Raw genomic sequence first — 24,247 nt, 5'->3', positions numbered from 1 at the left:
TGCAAGAAACAAAACACATTCCATGTGCCCCCATGTCGCTTAAAAATCACACTGTCACTAATAAACATTACACGCTTCTATGCATAGAATTTTCTAGGTTGTGTAGTCTTTTGGAAGAGTTCATTTTTTTCGTAGGTTAATGGATACTAAAATAATCAATATTATGTACGCAAATGCCTTTAATGATTAGCGAGAAATTGACATTATAATCGTACTATTAATTTCCTTTCTTGCAAGTATACTTATAATCTGAGAAATCATGCGTTTGTTTATAAAGTGTTACATGCTCTTGTATGTGACATCTCCACGACTCCGACATTGGCGTAGGTCAGTTTGCCAAGGCAAATGAGGCTACTTAAGGGGAATACTTAATATTGTTACTTTTGATAATATTTAAATATATTTATAAATCATTTTTTTTTATATTTCAACAGGGTTCGCACAGGGCTTGAAAAGTGCTTGAAAACGAGTCCTAGGCTTGAAAAGCCCTCGAACAAAGGTTGGCCTTGAAAAAGTGCTTGAAAAGTGCTTATTTCATTTAAAAAAGCCTTGAAAATGTTTATTTCTGCTCAAAATTACATGTATCATCGCTTTAATTATAATCTTAAATCGTTCTTAAGGGAAATATTACGAAAAATTATCATAAATTCCTTCGCGCAAAAAGTTGAGTACGAAATATATAAGCTTCGTACACTATTGAGTACGAAACGTTATGTGTACACGTCACAGATTATGTGTACTACGTCAGAGGTTCTCCATTGTGATCAATTTTCGCGAGTGAAAACGCAGCAATGGGGAAGTGTCATTTCAAACCAGGGTGGTTAACTGAATATTCCTGGGTACAGAAAACAAATGACATTCAAAAAGCACATTGTCGGGTCTGTATGAAGACCGTTGATGTCAGGGGATGGGGAAAAGCGCTTTGAAAAGCCACGAGAAAGGAGAAACCCACAAAGAAAACATGAAATTGAGAAGCAATGTGTTTGTTTGTAATAACTTTAAACTGAAAATTAAATACAAATTAATCGGAACTGCTGATTATCGGGAACTGGTTGACAAACTGTATGTGAGACTCATTGAGTTAAGGATGGATAACATGTATGTAATAACTAGAAATAACATGTATGAGTTATTGTGGAATAAGTTTAATTTGTTTGAGCAAATAAATGATATTAACTGTGTTAAACTTGCTTGAAAATGCACTTTTTTAAGGAAACTAACGTACGGTTCTCGGCCTTGAAAATGAAAATTGGGCCTTGAAAAGTCATTGAAAAGTGCTTGAATTTAGGTTTGAGAATTCTGTTTGAACCATGTTCAATGATGTTCATGTATTTACATTTTAGACTTCCTCAACTTTGCTGACGATATTAGTCCATTCGACGATGATGAAACAGTAAATGGTAAGTTATATTGTTACTTTTACTTTTTTAAATACATGACTTTGTAATAGCAACATGTCAAGGAAAGTTAGATAGCTTGCCATCAATGTTCACTTGCATCCAACAATGATAAGCAATTAATATGGAGCATTAAGAAAAACACACAAATGACATTACATAACAATTTATCACTCAATAAATCAAGTATTATTTATTTATTGTTGTACATGCATCAAAACATGGCTTTAACAATAGTAATAATTTACTTACACATTTATACAAAACAAAATTTAACATTTTGAAATCAGTGATTTTGTAATCCCAAAATTACAGCCTCTTACAAAATGTTTCCCAAATGTAAAATGTTAAAAAAAGGTTGTTTCTTAACAGCAAAAGTAACTTTTTTTCCAATTGTTGATCCACAGTCACCATTTTTTATTGCACTGATTTGTTTAAAGCTTTAAAAAAAAATAAGTTGCATGGCTTGACTACCAACTTTTGAAATTGAGTTGCCCAGGCCAAAATCTACTTGCCCCGGGCTCACGGTCAACCACTAATTTCCATCCCTGATGCAGTTATAAATAATTGATATACTGTTGCTCTTAATCATATTGACTATATATGTTTAAAAAAATCACAGGAAATTAAAATTAGTTAATATTGTTTTCTAAATTATTAATAAATGATTTCATTTTTTTCCAGAAACATCAAAAGACAGCAGTGCAGATCAAGGTAAATATCATAATTGGCTTATACAATCAAGAAACGCCTATTGACCACACTTATGAAGTTAATAAGATAAGTTAAATGCATTAACTTCAAGTGTTTTATTCCATAGGAAATATTGAAACTTAACATTGTAAATAAGTATTTAACAAGATGTAAAATAAATATCTGCATTTCAGTTCTTAGTGTGCCTGTTCCTGTGAATAATAAGGAAATTAAACCAATCAGGAATCCAGCTATTGGTAAAAGGTATATCCTAATTTTTTTCTCATTTGTTACATATTCAAACTTTGTGTAATAATTTCATTTATTTAATAAATTTAATAATATCATTATTGAAATCAGATTTAAATGGGAAAACTCTTAGACCTTACTTAGATTTAAAAATCAACATAAACACTGCAGATGTATGACATAATAAATATGATTTTGTTATTAAGTTATAATAACTTATTATTTATAAATGTTTATGGTAAAAAATGCTACAAAGCACTTTCCTATAAATCAGGAAAGAGCAGACCCTGAGGGAACTGCAGATGGCATATTATGCTGGAGCCATTGCAGTTCCACAGGAAAAGTTGCTCCTTATGAAATCCCAGAGAGAGTTTTTTGAGGAGGGAAAGCTCATGATGGCATTTGCCAAAGACAAACTGTAAAAGAATGTCATAAAACAACATTTTTTATCATTTTGAAAAAAAAAATTCTAAAAATTATACAAATTACATTTGTAGCCGGGGTTTGTGTTAACAACACAAGGGGTTTTAAGTTCCAAGTTTTTAATATATGTGAATGATGGTCAGTGACCAAGACTTAGTGTAGAAAGTGGCAATTGAAAATAGCCAACTGCAACATCTACCTCTTGCAAGGTTTTACAAACAAGTGACTTAACATTTAGTTAGCTACTATTTAAAATTATATGGATGAACATGAAATCATCTCACAATAAACACAAAAATGTAAGTAAAGTAAGTAAGTATGCACAGGGAAAATAATCAAAATTATTAAACTATATATTTATGAACACACATTTTTAAGACTTGTTTTGTCTTTATCAGATGTAAATGAACACACTTTTTATAGACTTGTTTTATCTTTATCAGATGTAAATGAACACACATTTTTAAGACTTGTTTTGTCTTTATCAGATGTAAATGAACACACATTTTATAGACTTGTTTTGTCTTTATCAGATGTAAATGAACACACAGTTTAAAGACTTGTTTTGTCTTTATCAGATGTAAATGAACACACATTTTATAGACTTGTTTTGTCTTTATCAGATGTAAATGAACACACATTTTTAAGACTTGTTTTGTCTTTATCAGATGTAAATGAACACACATTTTTAGCTCATCTATTTTTTGAAAAAAAATTATGAGCTATTGTCATCACCTTGGCGTCGGCGTTGGCGTTGGCGTCGGCGTCCGGTTAAGTTTTGCGTTTAGGTCCACTTTTCTCAGAAAGTATCAATGCTATTGCATTCAAACTTGGTACACTTACTTACTATCATGAGGGGACTGGGCAGGCAAAGTTAGATAACTCTGGCGTGCATTTTGACACAATTATGTGCCCTTTTTATACTTAAAAAATTGAAAATTTTGGTTAAGTTTTGCGTTTAGTTCCACTTTTCTCAGTAAGTATCAATGCTATTGCATTCAAACTTGGTACACTTACTTACTATCATCAGGGGACTGGGCAGGCAAAGTTAGATAACTCTGGCATGCATTTTGACAGAATTATGTGCCCTTTTTATACTTAGAAAATTGGCAATTTTGGTTAAGTTTTGTGTTTAGGTCCATTTTATTCCTTAAGCATCAAAGCTATTGCTTTCACACTTGCAACACTTACTAACTATCATAAGGGGACTGTGCAGGCAAAGTAATGTAACTCTGACTGGCATTTTGACAGAATTATGTGCCCTTTTTATACTTAGAAAATTGAAAATTTGATTAAGTTTTGTGTTTAGGTCCACTTTATTCCTACAGTATCAAAGCTATTGCTTTCATACTTGCAAGATTTATGAACTATCATAAGGGGACGGTGCAGGCAAAGTTATGTAGCTCTGACTGGCATTTGGACGGAATTATGGGCCCTTTATACTTAGAAAATTTAAAATTTGGTTAAGATTTATGTTTTGGTCCACTTAACCCCTAAAGTATCATAGATATTGCTTTCATACTTGGAACACTCACAAACTATCATAAGGGTACAGTAAAAGGACAAGTTGCATAACTCTGGTTGTCATTGTTATGGAATTATGGCCCTTTTTTGACTTAGTAACTTTTAATATATGGTTAAATTTTGTGTTTCGATCCACTCGAAGTATCAAGGCTATTGCTTTCAAACTTCAAATACTTACATGCTATCATGAGGTTACTGTACCTGGCAACTTGAATTTTACTTTGACCTTTGAATGACCTTGACTCTCAAGGTCAAATTATTAAATTTTGCTAAAATTGCCATAACTTCTTTATTTATGATTAGATTTGATTGATACTTTGATGAAACTACTCTTACCTGACATACCACAATAGACTTCACCCAAACCATCCCCCGTGCCCCCCTCCCCCTCCCCCCCCTAATTTTTTTTTTTTTTAAGATCATCTCACAAATGACCACCACACCCTCACACTATACCCCCACCCCCCCCCCCCCCCAATTTTTTTTTTTGATTTTTTTTTTTTTTTTTTTTTTTTTAAGATCATCTCACAAATTATCACCACACCCTCACACTATACCCCCCCCATTTTTTTTTTAAAACGGTTATGTTTGAAATACCGTCCAACCATCGCACCCAAACCCCCCCCCCCCGTTTTTTTTTTTTTTTTTTTTTTTCGCTTTTTTGGAAGATAATGTAATAAATGTCCACAACCCCACACTATACACCCCTCTTCACTCCACTCCTCCCTCCTTTGTGATTGAAAATGAGAGTCCCTTCACCTTTAAAAAGAAAATAGATGAGCGGTCTGCACCCGCAAGGCGGTGCTCTTGTTAAGACTTGTTTTGTCTTTATCAGATGTAAATGAACACACATTTTTAAGACTTGTTTTGTCTATGTCCCTACATCATTCTGAATACTATTACGCCATACATAGATCAAGTCACCCATGGTGCCTTGTAATGTCCGTCCGTCTTCATCTGCAATTAATGTTATTTATTGATGATTAGTTTTATTACTCATTATTATTGTTATTAATATTGTTATAAATATTATTATTTATGTATGTTATAAATGGTTTTTTATTTTTCAATATTATTATTAATATTATAATTATTGTGCATTGCTTATTAATGTAATGCTATTGTTCATTGTTAAGCTAGATATAAACAGCCTTTTACTTGTTTAGTTAAATATTTTTAACAAACTTATTGCACATAGTCATAATATTTGTTTAATGTATTCTAAGCATTGAATGAATTATTATTTTCAAACCTGAAATAGTTTGCAGTTATTGCATCCCTGATAGCCTGCCCGTCAGGGTTACCCTCAAGCTGGACAAGTGGTGGAGGTTGAGGGTCTTCTTCCTCTGGGAATGCCTCCCTCTCACCCCATGCCTTAGCGAGATTGTGCAATACTACACATGCCAGAATTATTTTTGTTACCTTGCCCGGCTTCATTCGTACCTAAATGTTTAAAGAACATTATTAAACATTTTTAAATTAAAATAAGTTAATTTGGAGCATATATTTAGATTTTTCATGATATTAAACATAAATGTTATAGTGCTTATTAACACATTAATACTTAATTAATACCTCTCCATGAAGGACATGAAACCTCCGCTTCAGTACACCGAATGCTCTTTCGATAACATTTCTTGTCTTTGCATGTGCGTCATTGAACATCTGTTGCTGTAGGGATCCTGGTGTAAATATGCTATAGTTACAATATTAATTTCAAACATATAACATCAAAATGAACTTAGACATGTGTTATAAGAAAAGATTCATTACAATGTATTTTGTAAAGACCGGTAAATGGATAAGATGTTCAACAGAGAAGCACTCACCAGGATGCAGGTTAGGTGTCATGAGAAACTTCCTGCATGGGTAGGCACTGTCCCCCAACACAATTCCATCCTCAACACCTTTGAACAGAACAATTAAACAACAATTACAGAATGATCCTCTTCTTAATGTATATAATTCATTTTCACATCAATTTTGTTACAATAACCTTTAGTTTAAACCTATTTATTTTAGCTCGATTGCATCGAAAGCTGTAGGCTTATATAAACGCTCTCGAGTCCGTTTCCTGGGACTATAACCAGTACTTGGTGTCTTTGGGGGAGATCAAAGGAACGTTCCCAGTGGGGTCCGAACCCATGACATCCAGTTCGCTAGGCGGACATCCATTACGCCACGGCGAATAACCTTTTATAAGTATACATGTACATTTATAAATGAGAAACAGGAACATGCACAACAATAAATGAAATAGCATTTAAAAAAATCAATCCATTTTAGAATATGCGCTTACCATGATGATGGGCTTCCAAATAATCAGACAGTTCTGAGGTTCTGAAAACATGAGCATCATGAGTACTTCCAGGCCATGTGGCATTTATGCTGGTGAATACACCTGAAAAATGATTACATAGAATATAATGTATGCAATTTAACTATAGACGTTCCGGTGCAGTAAATCATTCAAATAGTATGATACATCTTATTATTAAAATGAAGCAAGAAAATAATTCTTTGTAGCCTCTTTTACTGTATATTCATCCACTTAAGAGTGAAATTGACTTTTTCTACTGAATGAAAAGAATTTCACCACACGTGAGACATTTATTAGACATTTTACACACTGACGATTTGATAGTAAAGCAATACTGTGAGGAATTTGATATTATTTGTATGTGCGAAACATGGCAGCAAAAACATGATGACTTCAGTACGTTTTTGACAGAGTATGTGATCTTTGATAGTCCAAGAACCAGAACTCGAGGTAACAGAGGTGCTGGTGGAGTGTCTGTCTTCATAAAACCGTGGTTAATTAACAAGGGAGTAGTGAAGCGTATTTATAAAGCATTCGAAGAAACTGTTGTACTGTTTGTGGACAAGAAGTTCGTGAAATTAAACAGAGATCTTGTTATATTCTTCGCATATATTGCACCCGAGCAGTCACCAATATATGACCCTGAAAATAACAACGGAATCGAATTATTACATGAACAAATATGTTTAATAGAATCTGAACTAGGAGACGTAATGTTCCTAATTGGTGGAGATTTGAATGCGCGGGTAAAGGATTTTTTAGACTATATTGAGGAAGATGACCTGAACTATATATATAATGAAAATGTCCATAACCCCGGAGATAGCTTTTGTTTGAAGCGTAAAAGCAGGGATTGCAGGCATAATTCTTTCGGCCTTTCGCTTATAGACATGTGTTGTACCAAAGACTTACATATATTAAACGGAAGATTTAGCGATGTCAATGGTGAAATTACGTGCACAGCAAATGATGGATCAAGCGTAGTGGACTATTTCATAGCGTCATCGGCACTTTTCGAGCGAATAATTGACTTCAAAGTTGACAGTTTGGACATTTCGGACCATTTCCCTATAGTCTGTAAATTCGCATTGGACACAACAGACCTCGTGGACGCCGATCCACTAGCAAGAACAGATATACACCTAAAGCTGTTTGACACGTTAAACTGGCAGGAGTCTGCAGAAGCTGTCTTTGTACAAACGTTCGAAGAATTATTTGACGTGTTTATGAGCACCATTGGTATGGATATTGGCAATAGTTTGAATGGTTTTGTGGCACTATTTAAAAACGCTGGTCAATGTATGAAGCGCTCTCATCCAAGACCTAAAACAAACAAACGAAACACTACAAATAAACAACCTGAATGGTGGGACGAGGTCTGTACTAAAGCGAAGTATGACAAATATCATAATTTACGCCGATACCGCCGCACAAACTCTAAGAATGATTTGGACATATATCTTACAAGTAAAAATGTGTTCAAAAACCTCTGTCGTGCAAAATGTTGGTCTCTTAAGAAGCAACGGAGAAATTTGCTAATTGAAAATAGTAAAAACCCAAGGTGTTTTTGGAAAAGTATTAAACATGCTTGTGGCAGAGATAACTGTAATACTAACGTTATTGATGCAGATAATTGGCGGGAATATTTTGAAAAAATTGTTCTCTGACATTAATGATAACCATGTACACGAAAATATTTTCCCTTCTGTAAGAGACATTAGAGACAATGATATATTAGACTGCGAAATAACTGATAATGAAATTATGACCAGCCTAAAATCATTACGCAGTGGATGTGCTGTAGGACCAGACGGGACATGCATAGAAATGTACAAACATACAATACACGTTACACTACCGTACATAAAGATACTGTTTAACTATGTTTTATCAACAGGACATTTTCCAGTGGATTGGTGCGAGAGCCTGATTACTCCGATACACAAGAAAGGACCTAAATCGGATCCAAATAACTATAGAGCTGTGTCGGTGGCAAATAGCTTGGGTAAAGTTTTCATGAAAATACTTAGTTCTCGATTGACACGATGGGCTGATCAGTATGAAGTTATCGACGAGTCACAAGCGGGATTTAGATCTGGCTATAGTACAACGGACAATATGTTTAACTTAAGCGCTGTTATTCAAAAATATATAACAAAACGACGAGGAAGAGTATACGTATTTTTTTATTGACTATTTTAAAGCGTTTGATAGTTGTAAGCATCAGCATCTATGGAGCAGCTTAGTGCGAAAAGGGGTCAACGAAAACAGCCTGCTGTTGGGTGTTTTTGAATCCATGTATAGACAGCTTCGCTCATGTGTTAAATTGTCAACAGGCCTCACTGAATATTTTGATTGTAACATCGGAACAAAACAAGGATGCGTCAGTTCTAGCGTAATTTTCGCGCTCTTTATCAACGACCTTGTCACTCACTTGAAGCAGCATTGCGGAAGTGGAATCTTTATATCCAACGAAATAGATGAAATACAAGCACTGATGTTTGCAGACGACATCGCAGCAGCTGCCGAGACCGCTAGCAAACTGCAGATACAAATCAATCGAATACAGGAATTCTGCGAGGCCACGGGTATGCAGCTCAATTTGGACAAATCGAAAATAATAGTGTTTAGAAATGGTGGTCCACTGAGACAGTATGAGCGATGGTTCTTTAACAATACGCCTATTGAAGTCGTGTCGCTCTACAGGTACCTTGGATCATTCTTTACACCTAAATTATGCTGGACGAAAACCAAGGATACGTTATCAATGCAAGCGAAAAAGGCAGCGGACTCAATATTTCGTTACCAAACATATTTTGGCAGCTTCCATCACCACGAAGCTTTTAAATTATTCGATGCAATTGTCAAACCAATATTGCTATACTCGGCGGAATTATGGGGACATCAAATGTGTGATAAAATAGAAAGCGTACAAATCAATTTTTGCAAACGGTTAGCATGTTTGAATCAAAACGTAACAAAAAGCTTTGCATTAGCAGAATATGGATGCCTCCCACTTAACGTTGACTATATGTTCAAGTGTGTCAAATACTGGGTGACTCTGACACAGATGGCTACTACCAGATACCCTAAGCAGTGCTACTTAATGTTACGGCGCTTGGACGACGTTGGTCGAGTAACGTGGGCAACGCATATAAAGCATTTACTTTTTATGTTCGGGTTTGGCCACGCATGGATTAGTAATGAACTTGGAAACAGTGTTACTTTTTCTAAACATATGCCATACCAGGCTAGTTGACTGTGCGAAGCAAACCCGTTTAGGGGATATAAATTCTCGTGCAAAAGGTTTACACTATAAACTGTTTAAAAGCTTAATTGAGCCAGAGCGCTACTTATCTACACCATTGTCATATCGTTTAAAACACTGTCTGTCGAATTTTCGTTGTTCTGGCCACCAACTTATGATAGAAAAGGGTCGTCATGTCGGTATTGACAGGGAATATAGATTCTGTCCATTGTGTCTACATAGAAATGTGTATAGTATCGAAAATGAGTTTCACTTTTTATTAGTCTGCCCTGTTTATAATCATATAAGAGACCAATGTTTTATGAATAACTGGTTGGAATGTACTATATCAGAACATTTATTTGTGTTAATTATGTCTGACACTAGGCAACAAGCTATTTTTGCATTGGGCAGATATATTGACGTTGCATATAAGTTACGAGAGAGTTTACTTTAACTGAAGGCAAACTCGCATATAGTGTATATTTTGTGCGATACTGCTCCATTCGTAAATGTGCTACTTAAAAATTTGATAACACCTGTCTTCGATAGTATTTCAAATACATTTAACTAACGCTTACGTGATTGACTATATATCTATAAGCATTATACTTTTTTTTTGTTTTTACTTAACACGTCTTACCAGTATTGTTGTTAATATTACATACCATGTCACTACTTATGATTACTGCATGTATGTTTGTATTTTGGGCCGGAGGCCTTTCAGTACAAATAAACCTATTGTCATTGTCATTGTCATTATATCTTTCCAACAAAAGTATGGCAAAATAATTTACAATGCACACCCTAGCAACCACTAATTTGTCTGTATCTTTCCTATCAATCTGTTCAGTCAACATTTTTATAGGAAAACATAAATCTTTTGAAGTAATTTTGATATAATCATTTAAAAGTATATCTTATAGACTAATAAACACAAAAACACTGTTTAAAAGTGAATATATTCAAAATCATTGTTTTTTCTCTAACAAAATCTAAAATTCACATGTTTTTAACCAAAATACAACATCTATGTTGTATGTTTTTTAAATAAGCATTACTAACTTAAGTTTTATCAGAAAAATGTCATAATTACCGAAATAAGGGGGTGGATGAATTTATAGGGTTGGATGAAGAGTGAGGAAAGAAGGCTATTGGAATTCCCTGTCTTGTGCCTCTATAATACAAAGGATCAGACTATATTTTAACCATGAAACAGACTTTAGCTATCTTTATTTAGAATCTTTACGTCATTTGAACTGAGTAAATGTGAGTTTTTGGGCGAAAATATGTATTACACTGTGGAAGTTTGGACTTAAAGGACGTGTGTTAAACGAAAAACGGAATTATAATAAATCGTACCAGATCATAAGTAAGTGTTACGGAATCTTTGATCTGGTGTGTAAAACAGCAGGATGCATATAAATATAAATAATTAGATTTATAAAATGAAGGGATACTCAAACTTGAAGGTAAGAACTAAAATTATGTTTTGAATTTTTGTGTACAAATTGATAAATACCTCGATGGTCGCACGTTGCCTGTACATTGAGACTGTGATAGTGCTTTCTGTTCACATATTGCTCCTCGTGTGCATGGGGAGCAATGATGCGAACGTGTGTTCCGTCGATCGCCGCAATTACAGACGGAAATCCAGCGATTTTGAAAAAAATCTGTTTAATAATTGATTTATGTCTGTCCGTCGTCGGGAATTTAATTGTTTGGTCTTTCAGGTCACACAGTTCGTCAGTTACTCTGGTCACTACCCTTGAAACCGTGGCAATGTCCACCCCAAAAGTATCCCCTATTAATTGCAAAAAATTTCCGGAAGCAAAAAATCTCAGTGTTATCAATATTTGCTGCCTCGGTGTCAAGGGTTGATTCCGTCCAGTTGGTCTCTCAAGTCTATGTCCGATCAGTCGTTCTATGCGGTCGATGCTGTCAGGTGTAAATCTAAATCGTCGTCGTATTTCTTCAGGGTCGTCAGTTTCCGTAAATCTGTCAATTCGTCGAAATTGTCTTGGTCGTCTAGCGTTCGGTATGTCAAAGTCAGCCATTTTGTCAGCGCGTTCTTCATTTGGATAAAGATAACCGACGTCAAATATCTTGGCTAAATCTTATCCAAAACTTAACTAGAACGTGAACCGTTTTGGATAACTATTTTTTTATACAATCGCTAACCAAAAAAGATATCCTAAAATTGAAGATAACCAAAAGTTATCCGCTGGATAAGAGTTATCCATATTTATACAATTGGCTGCGGATCATGCTCAGAATACCCTACGACAACAAATATTAACGACTAATTACGAAGAATAATTGATTGATTTATAACAAAATGGCCGACAGTAGCTAGAACAGGGAAGAATCTATAGGTACACCGGCATCTCCAAAATCAATTTCACGTGACCCGCGTCCGCCGTTAGATATTATCGCATATCGCTATCGCGAAGACGAGAGTTTCCAATCTGTGTTATCTATAGGTCTTTGTGTATAGTTAATGTTTTTGTATTATTAACCTTAACATCAGTTTGAAGACTTCCAAACATGTGTACAGTGTGCGTTTCATTATCCTTTGAATGTTCTCGCAACCTGCGTTTGCCATTTCCAATTGCACACGAAATACCATACTGCGTTTGCAAAATAAAACAACATAAAATAATAAGATCTTTTTCAAATTTCACCGCTATTTTGTCATAAATGTTATTAAACATATTAAAACGAGGAGTAAAATCGTAATAATTCAGTCGTTAAACCAATATTATTTAAGAAAGTCATCAACACCACATACACAAACAGCGTTTGCATTGCATATCAGAATTTTGTGTCGAAGTGTTTTCGGAAAGTGGAAACAGTAAAGGCAATCTAATCATATCAAATTAAAGTTTATTTAGTATACTGTGTCATAGGCTATCGCTTTTTTTAAACTGAAATTTCGAACATATGAAAAAACAACAAAACTTACCTTAATGTGCAAGATCACAGGCTGTTTCTTCAACCGGCGTTGACTTTTGCGGTCACGTGATAAAAGTTGTTCATGCCCGGTGTATAATAAGTGTATGCTTACCGCCCGTGTAACTCATGAAGTTTTGATTGACTTCGATGGCAACTGCTATGGGTCCAACAGCAGCAGTGGAGGTTTCAAGGTTCTTTTCACCGTCAGGGACGCTGGAGTAACCGCGAATAGTGGCTCGAACTTTGCTAGCGCTGAACGAACACGGATAGACATCTTGTTAAGTTATTAAGGAAAAACTTATTTATCTGGGTTGTCCATTTTGTGTCCATTCTCCCACCTCATGTGCACTGGTAGTCATTTACATATGAATCTCATCAGATGAGTAATTAAGATGCCGAGAGATAACGAAGCCATTACGTATGATTTTAATAAAGAATAGCCTTGATGTTTATATGTAGCAATTTACAAGCCAAAAATGTGATTGCATTTTTGGTGTGCTGCGATGAATGACGCGTTATATATAGCAGGTGATTGTTGTGTAGTTTTATAACTTAATGAAACAAATCAGTATATTGATATAATTCATATTATATATCGTAACTTATTTTCTTGCTGAATTCGCTGTTATAGTAAGCAGGCAATTCATAAAAATGTATGAACTGAAGTAAATTAAAAACAAATTACCGAATCATTTTCTTATCTCTTTTAAATATGACTATGATTTTATACAAATGTGAAAGATACATGAGAAACTAATTCAATATGTCGGATGAGTACCGTCTATATGACCATATATTTTCCAGTTTTCGAGTCACCCAACCGCCGGAGCTTCGCATAGTACACGAGCTTAAAAAAAGTATTCTAACGTTCCTTGTAGCGAAACGGTTGATCTTAGGCATGTATAATTATTTCAGAATTAAGTTACTAAGGTCATTTACTTATATATCAGAGAGTATGTCATGAAACATCACTCTGCTAAAACTGCTACTTAAAGATAAATATAAGCAGCGATGCAGGTCCGAAATTCTTTTAACTCACTCAATAAAGTGATTTAGGGTCAGGTGAATTGCACATTGAGTTTACGTTATTTTCATTGTGTAAAAGTAAGTGCCTCCCATAAGCAGAGCTAAAGATAAAGGGAGTTTTCAAGACATTTATTGATTATGTGGTTACGCATTAGAATCGTTTTGATGATGCGATTCTAATGAGCACCAACTCCAAACGATTTTCTGAAGAACAAAGGTGTCTTTGCCTTTTAAAGACCTACTTCGCTCCCGTTATTTAGAGACCTGCTATAAGTAAAATTAAACACGTTCGTGTTGATCCAGAAAAACCGTTGTAGTTTCATCTCTCTAAATCCCCAGTTACCACTAAAAACAAGTTCATTACGTGGACAATTATTTCCGGTCAACACTTGAAATATATTTCTTCGTAAATATGCATTTTAATCTTATTTAAACATTGCAATTATAATATTAATAGTAGGGATGGCATCGAATACCAATATCGGTATTCGAATGTTCGCAAATTCATTCAATCGAATATTCGAATATTCGCATAAAACGGCTGGATTGATTTTACCATGTTATGTGTTAATTTCCATTGGTTTGTAAGTTATATCCGTTTACTATATACGAGGCTGTTTATTAACGTTGCTATCTAAAAAAAAATGTACGCTGTCGACTAATACTATGACCGATACTGTGATCGGGCACAAATAGAATGAAAAACATCGTGTCATAGAATTTTATTTTTTATTGATTCCACAGATTTGTAGCAGACCGCGCCTATGTAAAACTAAGTTTACACACATTACACGTTGCGGTCTTCTTATCCTCAGACCGTGTATAGTATTCCATACTGCAGAAGGGGCTGGTGGCATTTTCAGATTTGAATTATGATTCCTTGATTATTGTTTAGTTTATATCATCTGTTCCTTTTGAGTAATTCACATATTTAAATGTCTGTCCAAACTGTTATCACCAAAACATAAATTATTATTCGCAAGTAAATTGAAGCCCTTAATTGGTACCTAATTGACAAACAACAGTTCGGGCCCTTTCTTATATTAAGTATATTGCATTGCACGATTTGAGTTATTCACACATTTTAATGGCTGTACATACTGTGATCACAAAACTTAATTATTATTCGCCAGTCAATTGAAACCGTTAATTGGCACCCCATTGGCGAAAGCAGTCGGGGCCTTTCTTAGAGCGTGTATATTGCATTGCGCAATCAACACTGATACGGGCCGGGTTATCAGTTTGACACGAAGAACGTCACGTCAAACATGTTACTCCCAGATGATTTCGGTTGCTTTTAGTAAGCGGATCGCAGGTCATTAAATATTGGTGAAATTACGGTTGTATAAAAATGCGAATATGCGAATATCATTTTTATTATTCGAATGCTGACCATTCAATCGAATATTCGAATATTCGAATAATTTTGCCATCCCTAATTAATAGTGTTAATTAATAGTAATGTGATTTTTAGAAAACGAACAACACCATTTGTTATATTTCACATGTGTAATTAAGTTATGCATAGATTCTCATAAGTGTCGCGCCTGACTATGCATGTTGATTCGTCCTTCAAAATGTTTGGAGAGAATAGCCATAATATACATAAATGCATTTCTGGTAGAAGATAAAACTCGTGATCTGAGTGCCCAATTTGTTGAAAGTCTCTGTTATCCGAAGTGTCCTTTATCGGGAATCAAAGTGTCTGCAACTTCATGAATACGACCTATTAAAACATGCCTTATCTTCGTTTATATTTCATTAAATACTGTCAAAATCTCAGTAATTGAAGCACATCGATTACTCTACATGCTGGAATATCAAACAATAACTTGCAATATTTTTAAGACGCTTTATTTTGTTGACATGCTTACTGTTCATTCAGTTCATGCTGTTTTCCCACCGAATTTTGTATTTTTTGGGGAAAAATCTACTATTCTTCCGTGATATTTTTCCCCAATAGAAAAGGATACACCAATTATAATAACGATCATGTGCTTTGTCTAAAAAAATCTGTAGGGTATAACTTAAAAAACTGAGGAACTTACCTCACGCGCGTGGATTTTGTTTTATCTGTTATCGAAATGCCATCTGCTAGCAAAGTATCCGCATTAACAGCGTAATGTTAGCTTGTTCCGATGAAAAAAACATATCAGAGGTAACATAAAACACAAGAGAAAACCGCCACAATTCCCAAGTGTATCTTACGTCGGTCATGTTGTCTTTTTTAGAGGTCGCACTGTGGTGTATAGCAGTATGCGCATGAATTGCAGCTTCTAGAGATGTGTGGAAGTTTCATGTATGCGTGCTTTCCTTATCTTCGTCGTCAGGAAATGGCTTCAGATCAGTTAAAAGAAGAAAAAAGGAGGACCTCGCGGATTCCTGGTTTTGTTATCGTACGCTTTTTTATTTTATTTTGTAAGATATAGTAGAGTCCAACCATAGCGGACGTACTTAGTTTGGTTCAAGTACCATTCCGTCGATTTCGTTTGTGAATAAGATTATTGATATATTATGGGTGCAGATATCAATATGTTTGGCTGTTTTGCTAGCGCAGTGGTTGATACACACGCTTCTCACCTAGGCGACTCAGGTTCAATTCAATATTTTGTGTACTCCGGCTTCTTTAAAAAGTTCAAATCTCTATTTCTCTATATCTATGCGGATAGTTTTCAAGGGTTTTCATTACATCCTTCAAAAACCCCACTCATCATAACTGCAAGGTGACTATTTCACTTATTTCTTTCATTATAACTCATGAATAGTTGATCGTACTGTCTTTAGACCTGTCTCTGAATACATGATAACAAATTAATATGTTGCAGATAGCGAACGAAATAAAACACATATGGATTTCTATACAATATAATCACAAGCGATTGGAAAGTGCAGAATAATAAATGCGTATTCGTCAAAATTAATGAATTATTTTAGCCGAACTTATTGAAAGCTTAATATGTTAATACAATACTAATAATAGTCCTAAAAATGTGTTTTTAATATATATATAATACTATTTTGATTGTTTTGTTTACGTGCAAATCAGGTTTTTTTTTGCGTGTTTTGTAGCACCAAATCATCCAATGAACTCATTCGGGCGACGTTTCATTTGCAGCATCAGTGGCCGTTGAGCGAACAATATACGCACAAATAGTTGTAACCAACTGATATCGAACAAGGTGAGGACAGATGATTTTTTGCTTAATTTTAGACACGAACAAACAGCTTTATTCTTCGATTTTGTGAAATGAATCATTAAACTAAAATTGACAGTCCATGCAGTTACAAAATGTAGGCTAAATCAAAATGAGTAGAACATAGATCTGCGGTGAAAAAAATCGGTTTTTGGCAAAATAAACACTTTGGCGAAACATTTAAGAAAAAAATACTTCAATTTCATTTCACAATGACCTACGAAGTTCTACATAGCAAGTTTAAAACAATAAACTTACCTTGCTTCCAATAGCCGAAAAAATATAACAAACAATGTAAATCACTTTAATATTTTCCATAATGCAACATACGTTAATGAACTGTACCGTATAGCTTGATTAGGGCATATCTATAAAAACACATACAAACTTGTTATCTACAAATGTTTGATAAATCAAAAGGTATTAATAAGCTATTATATATTAACACTTTCGCAACTTTTGGTGAATATTGAAGGAAATGTTAATCTCCAATAATTCAAAAGCTTTTTATAAAACAATCAATGGGTATATGCTTTGATATTAAGCTTGGCAAAATAAATAATTTAAACATACATTTCCATGAAGTTTGGCAAAAATTGGTTGAAATATGTTGAAATTGACAGATAATGTGAAAAAAAGAATGTTTCATTTAGAACAAAAGGCTCAGACTCATCAATTTGTGCACTGGATTGAACAGACGGGGAATAATTACTACATTGACATATAGTATTTAGAGAAAACTAATAATGCTTATTTAATGTAGACCAGCTCAAATCGATATTTGGTATGATATAATTTATTCAATACCAAATTTGAATTGAATGTATTCCAAATATAGAAGATGAATTCTAAAACCTATTGGATCGCACTTAATGTACACATTTTACATAAATCAATTAAATTATGGAAAACGTATCTGCATGCTTATTCGTCAAAACTTACAATATCAGAAATCGCGAGTAACAAATGATGTCCCACCCGCACGTGGAAGTACTGTTTTCAAACAATACCCTATCGCAAATAGACTAGCATTACGTGTATCAACAGTATAAATTTATCACATTTCCTGCCGCAACAAATTAGAACTAAAAACAATCTGTTCATATAGTTGTGGACATATATACGATAATACATAAATAGTATGCACATGAAATTCTTGGCGAAAGACTCTTGTTTGAAGAACTTAAGTCTGTCGCAAACTGTTTCCCATGTTTTCGTGTAGCAATTTTATGTTTTTACGGGCCATTCTATAAATGACGAAACGCAAAGTTGAAACATCAAGATTATGGTTGTGAATGATAGAGTAATAACAAAATGAACGGAGTTTTCAGACGATACTGACAACCAGTGTATAAAGATGTTGTTCACATTTAATCTGTGCGCCCCTTATACATTTGAAGCCATTATAAAACGCAAATATAAACTGTCTAAAATGTAATGGGAGTAACTCATAACACAATTGGAAAAACGGTGTCCAAAGAAATGCCACACAACGTGTTTCTATCCATTGCCATCCTTTAACCAAGCGGGAGTTCCGCGAGCGAGTACTTTACGAACCAGAAGCAAGATGGATTAGGCCCATAGACTATCACGAGCGAGCTAATGATTGCCGAGGCAGTGCTCGAGCAATTAGGGTCGTATAAGACATTTTAACCACTACTATATGTACAGTATGCAGTTAATGCAAACTCTTCGTTTGATAAGGTTTATGTCGGTATAAAACTCCTTCATTCCTCGAAGCATTGTCAAATATAAAGACATAATGAAACTACAAACACAAATCAAAACAGAAATGGTTTTCCGCTAGTCTTCAATTCAAGGCAAATTGCCTTTACAGAACGAGACAAAACAACAATAAGACATCGAAACAATTGTTTGCTCTGTTTTGCTAGTTTCATTCCCTTTGTAGTAATAATAAGTCATGTTGGTGGTGTTAAGTTGTATAGCAAACACTTCGCATTCTGCTTTACACAACTGAAGAGACTGACACACGGTCTCAAAAACATACAGGTGTAAAAGTCCATTTATTACCTGACACGTTAAAGGGACTGTAAACCACGACGACGAAGAAAAGAAAATTTGTAAAATACCGTATTTTTTACAATTATTAGTTTATATTGATTAAAATATCACGACTGGTATATTACATTACTTGAAAAGAGTTGTTAAATTTTCATATTTTCTGTATATTTGGTAATAGCTTTTACTGGGTATGTCTAGCAGGTAACTACCAGTTAACTACCAGTTAACTATAAATAATGCCAGTAGAATGATCATCATCGACACGTGGTAAACATAGACATTCAAATTGTGCATGCGTAGTGAATTGTATATATTTTATATATAAAATGATCAATCTACTTGCGTTATTTATAGTGTGTAAATCGTTATGTCATCTATTTAAGCGATGTCCTTTCGATTTCACATCGCGAAATTTTATTACCGAATTTACTGAAAATATTAACTGTTTTCAAGAAATGTTATATACCAGTCGTGATATTTTAATCACTAACACTTGTAATACATACGGTATTTTAGAACTTTTTTCGTCATTCGCGTTTGACAGTCCCTTTAAGTTCGCCCCCCTACCGCCCATGATCGTATTTCCGTGTGGCCGTCACTATCTGGGCCCTGCGATAACTCAAAAAGTACTCAAGCTAGGTTTATGAGGAAGCCACATGGGGAATATGCACGTTATATTTCGTTTGATCACACAAAATATCGTGGCCATGGTAACACAAATAAATGCAAACTAAAATCTTGAGCATGCGTTTATTTAAAAAGCATTCATGCGAGGTTGATAAAACGTGGCAAGTGCATTGAAGGCCGTAATAAGGGAATAATAACAGATGCTAGTTTTATAAAAAATATATTTGATAACTAAATTCTGATTTCTGCGATAACTCAAATAGGATGTTAGCTAGATTGATGAAACTAAAAATATTGATACTGGGAAAACTGAAGGTATGCAAACAAAGTTTATTAAGGTTGGTGTGAGGATAAATGACCATGTGGTGTATATATTGAATACATACTTTGTTGATTAAACTTAGTATGCTTAAAGAGGGCCTTAAAAAATCATTTCTTAAATAAAAGAAATCTGAAACCTATAATATGAAATAACTAAGAAATGCTTACGCAATATTCGATTCTCACTCGGACAAAATTAACTCCTCAGAGGACCGATGTTTTGTCTGTAAAGCTCGTGTTATTATAAACCTTTTTTCAACATATTATTCTGTAAAAACAACACACGCAGCCCAAAAGATTTGTGTGATGAAAAACTGCATTTTGTGGAATAACGATGATTGCCAAAGCTGAGCGAATACAAGTATTGACGTTAACATCAGTCCAGCTAATAGTGTCATACAAAACATTAAACGATTGTATAGTTGGTGATAGTGTGATGTAATGACAGAAAATTGAAGTAAGATACAAATCAAATTCTTTTTATTAGTACGGCTACTCTGTCTTTAACAAAGTAAACACCAACGTAATGCCATTTATGCGATTTTACTATTGGCCTTGATTTGCCGACACAACGCGAAAAGCGTTGTTCATAAAAAAAGTGAAATGTTCTGTTCACACACGGGGAAACACGGCTTCCGAAGCAATGCCGCACATGTTGTCACTATCTTTGGCCATCCTTATGTAGCCTTCTTCACCCCATCCGGAGCTCCAGGAGTTCTTCACGAGCCAGTAGTTGGAGGGGCTCGATCCATAGCCCACAACCAGCACGGCGTGGCGTCCGATCGCAGTGCTGGAACATGATGGGTCGTAGAAGACACCTTAAACAGACCATGAATCTTGGTTGATATCAGGCCGATTGGTTTCGATAATCCGATTAAAATTATATTTTTCAATGATGAAAACTGGTGAACATATTCCATTAAATCTTGTACCGATGTCATTTATCATCTTGCAACTCTATAGAAATTTAACAAGTAATCAGTTATGTGCATATTTAACCAACTAAATATCCCATGCCAAACTCTATGCATACTAAAAAAGTAATCAGTTTGATGCATATTGAAACACTAACAAATTATATGCATAGTAAACGCGAAGTTTATGCCGCATAATTATATCAAACGAATAAGCACCTTTATGCTCATCAAACCAGCAAACATTGTACGCATACCTCCCTGATACAGCTGGAAGTTCCTGTTGATGTACATGGAAACAGAGATAGGCCCCACTGAAGCGGTGACGGTCTCCAGATTATCTTCGCCTGGATTGACGGTATAGTATCCACGAATTATGGCCCTTACGTTGCTCTTGGTAAATGAACATGGATAGGAGTCCTAAAAACAAATGTTAAAAAACATAGTTCAACTTAAGTTTTATCTTTTAAACTAATACATACAAATATGAATGTATATAGTGGTAAAACATATGATGGCGTTTTTATACTGCTTGTAAATTGGGCTTTCATACCGGTATAACGGGTAATATAATTCGCATAAAACAAAACATGTGAAAGTGATTAGAAGTTTTAATCATGACGCATGACTATTTCAAGAATTAAAAGCATAGCTTTGCACAGCTGACAAACCGATTTCATGCTTATTTAAAAGAACAGAATCATTTGTATTCCAGCTTTACATAACGAAGGAAGGGATATAATACACCAACCCCTGCTCTGTATGGATAGTCCGCCTCGCCTACTATGCCTGGCTGGTCGGTGACATACTGAAGAGTTCTACCAGTGTATCCTCCGTTACACCCCATGTTTCCGTACTGTCTAGAGCAGTCAATGAGTTGTTGTTCACTCAGTGGGATAAGTGTTCCAGTCTGCCTGGCAAGCTGACCTTCGATGGTACCAGTCTGCAAAAGTACATAGTTTATTGGATGCCAACTGCATGGGTCCACCCAATGAATAGTAAGACTCTGTAGAAACGTAATATGGCGAACTCTTATTTACACTTTTTGGTTCGTTCTATTGGACAAGCGACAATAACAAGACATTTTGAGATGTCGAGACCCAATTGTTGATATCAGTTAAAACGATAAAGAATGTCTGTATAATAAGGCACGTTATTACAGACAAAGAGCTTTTTGTGAAGATTTTGACCTTTTTACTTTACTTAACAATATAAAAAGCTCATAGTGTTTGTAGCAGTGAACTTATTTTTATTCATTTTTATTATATTTTTTAAAACACACTTTAATTTCACTTTCCTTTATAATATGATTTCCCTTTAGAATCGACTTAAGCTTTATGCAGCCGCTGTCCATTTAGCTTAATGTTCAATACAATATGTTAATGTTCTAAATATGTGTTCATTGTAGAACTATTTAACGAATATATTATTTTACACAACAAGTGATGTATACAAACAACTTGAAAGGCTATTAATATGCTTACAACACTAAATGACCAACACGAACCGCAGTTTCCCTGAAACAGAAACATTTATAATGGATTGCATATCACTATTAAACAAGAATGGTCGCCAACATTTCCAAAATAACTTATAAAAGAAACTTTATTACTTTCTTACCGACGGACTGAGAATACCAAATTAAATATATAAAATGATCAAGCAAATAAGATACTTCCATGCATATGGTATCTAATGCGGACAACATAGCAATTTTCAAACAAACACTGGTGCAATCTTGTTTGTATCACACAATTAAGAGTGCTTTTTAAAATTATATTTTAAAATGTATTTCAGCTTTGCTGAGATGAAACTGTTACGCGCAGTATTTAACGTCATGTTGCTATTGTTTTGATGTCATTTGATGTTCATTTGGTCTTTTGCGCCATTGTCCTGCTGTTAGTTTTTGTAATTGACACTTACAAAACATACAATTTTGGGGATTAATATAATGCTAATTGAGTGTAGAATACATATTTGTTTATTTGCTTGGCGTAAAAGAGTTCTCTAAGAATCTTTTAAATGTGTCCATGTGTTCAAAACTACCCCATTTTTCTATATTGCTGATTATATGCGCTTTCATTTGTGTTTTCATGTATTCGCAACTTACTTGATTCTTGACTTGCGTCACATATCCCTTTTGTCTCCAATCAACGAAAGATGGCGCTGCATAATTTTATGGCAGAAGAAAAATGGACGCATTCCCTGTCCAAATATTTTCGTTTTGAAGATTGGCAAATTGTTTAGCGAATTCTTCATAGGCCTACAACAGTATATTGATAATCATGATATTAGACAGGCAAATAATAAGCATATCAATTCATCATGTTTTAAAATATATACTTATACATAACCTTTTTACATAATTCAGTTATAAATGTATTGGAAAGTATGTATCCACTTGACATAATGACAGCAATAATAATAATGCAATTTCCATTTACAAGTGCACGAAGAAATTATTGTGTACACTTGGTAATTGGTGATAATATTAATGCAGTATGACCAAAACAATCGCCACGTTTTGGTGTTTCAAGCACTGCTCTGATTTCGAAGAAATTATAATTTAGTGCTCTTGCAAAGATGAACAATGCATTTCAATTTTTAGAAAATGAGCGCTTTCACTATTTAAATTTGCACTTACAATAACAGGATGGGCACTGAAAGTACATTTCTAAACAGAAGGAAACGAAAGCCAAAGGGTGTTCGTGATGGTCATTTAATATTATCGCTAATGCTTTATAACAATTTAATCTAACAAGTTTATTTGATCATACAATGTCAAAATGACCTTTCAATTACCATAAATGGATAGTTTCACAAAAGAAGGAAGTTTAAAACAATCACATCTTAAAACAATTTAAAAACCCTACTTAAAGCTCATTTTCCAGACTTTTGATTAAGATTTACTGTTCATGGTTAGTGCAAAAACAATAAGATGTTATGTAACCAGTATGTTAAATGAAAATTGGTTGGCGCATAAAACAGCCATGACATTCATTTATATAATTATCTTTTTTACCATGTCAGTAAACTGATTGATCCCGAGATAGTACGTCGACTCTTTGCTGACGTACTTGGCGTTGTGTTTGTTGATATATCTAATGTTATCAGCAAATATCTTACGTCGTTTCTCTTCCTCTGATAAACTCTCATATTTCCGTTCTGAAAAATATGTATATGCACAGTTTTCTTTAACATATATGATGTGCATCACTCTCTTATTTACTATGAACATTAGCAGATTTACATTAACAAGCTGTTCGTTGGTCATGTTTTAACAAACTGAGGTTTTACACCGTGATAAAAACAAGAGGGTCTGAAAGGCCCAAGTC

At 34.4% G+C, this 24,247-nt stretch overlaps 2 protein-coding genes and 1 long non-coding RNA gene across 5 annotated transcripts in view; 1 reads left to right on the top strand and 2 right to left on the bottom strand.

Annotated features, from left to right (window-relative positions):
- The first annotated feature begins 437 nt into the window (after nucleotides 1–437).
- Nucleotides 438–4,667, top strand: LOC127851727 (uncharacterized). Its single transcript, XR_008035909.1, has 4 exons — nucleotides 438–1,400; nucleotides 2,082–2,111; nucleotides 2,285–2,354; nucleotides 2,614–4,667. It is a non-coding gene; the product is annotated as an uncharacterized LOC127851727 (long non-coding RNA).
- Nucleotides 4,668–4,958: 291 nt separating this feature from the next.
- LOC127851725 (putative nuclease HARBI1) lies at nucleotides 4,959–7,577 on the bottom strand. Its single transcript, XM_052385589.1, has 6 exons — nucleotides 7,519–7,577; nucleotides 6,586–6,687; nucleotides 6,116–6,193; nucleotides 5,862–5,968; nucleotides 5,539–5,729; nucleotides 4,959–5,243 (listed from the first exon to the last, which is right to left on the bottom strand). The coding sequence occupies exons 3-6, from the start codon at nucleotides 6,135–6,137 to the stop codon at nucleotides 5,240–5,242; spliced, it is 324 nt and encodes a 107-aa protein (XP_052241549.1). The 5' UTR covers nucleotides 6,138–6,193; nucleotides 6,586–6,687; nucleotides 7,519–7,577; the 3' UTR covers nucleotides 4,959–5,239.
- Nucleotides 7,578–20,461: 12,884 nt separating this feature from the next.
- The window catches only part of LOC127851720 (procathepsin L-like), a 160,404-nt gene continuing 156,618 nt past the window's right edge, over nucleotides 20,462–24,247 (bottom strand). The window contains exons 5-8 of one of the 3 annotated variants that reach the window (XM_052385578.1): nucleotides 22,397–22,429; nucleotides 21,664–21,855; nucleotides 21,170–21,332; nucleotides 20,462–20,816 (exon numbers count right to left, since the gene is read on the bottom strand). In XM_052385578.1, coding sequence (XP_052241538.1) covers nucleotides 20,611–20,816; nucleotides 21,170–21,332; nucleotides 21,664–21,855; nucleotides 22,397–22,429 — 594 coding nt within the window. In that variant the 3' untranslated portion in view covers nucleotides 20,462–20,610. The remainder of the gene's footprint in view (nucleotides 20,817–21,169; nucleotides 21,333–21,663; nucleotides 21,856–22,396; nucleotides 22,430–24,247) is intronic. The other 2 variants (XM_052385577.1, XM_052385583.1) reach the window with 2 other exon arrangements.

Source organism: Dreissena polymorpha, chromosome 11 (genome assembly GCF_020536995.1).
Source record: "Dreissena polymorpha isolate Duluth1 chromosome 11, UMN_Dpol_1.0, whole genome shotgun sequence".
Classification (NCBI taxonomy): domain Eukaryota; kingdom Metazoa; phylum Mollusca; class Bivalvia; order Myida; family Dreissenidae; genus Dreissena; species Dreissena polymorpha.
Note: the sequence above shows the minus strand (reverse complement) of the source record. Positions and strands in the feature narration are given on the sequence as shown.

Excerpts from the sequence above, each read along its gene's own strand:
- LOC127851725 (XM_052385589.1), bottom strand. The coding sequence starts at position 6,137 with ATGACACCTAACCTGCATCCTG. Across the intron at positions 5,969-6,115 it reads GACACCTAACCTGCATCCTG|GATCCCTACAGCAACAGATG; the intron begins GTGAGTGCTTCT and ends TATTTACACCAG. Across the intron at positions 5,730-5,861 it reads TTCATGTCCTTCATGGAGAG|GTACGAATGAAGCCGGGCAA; the intron begins GTATTAATTAAG and ends TTAAACATTTAG.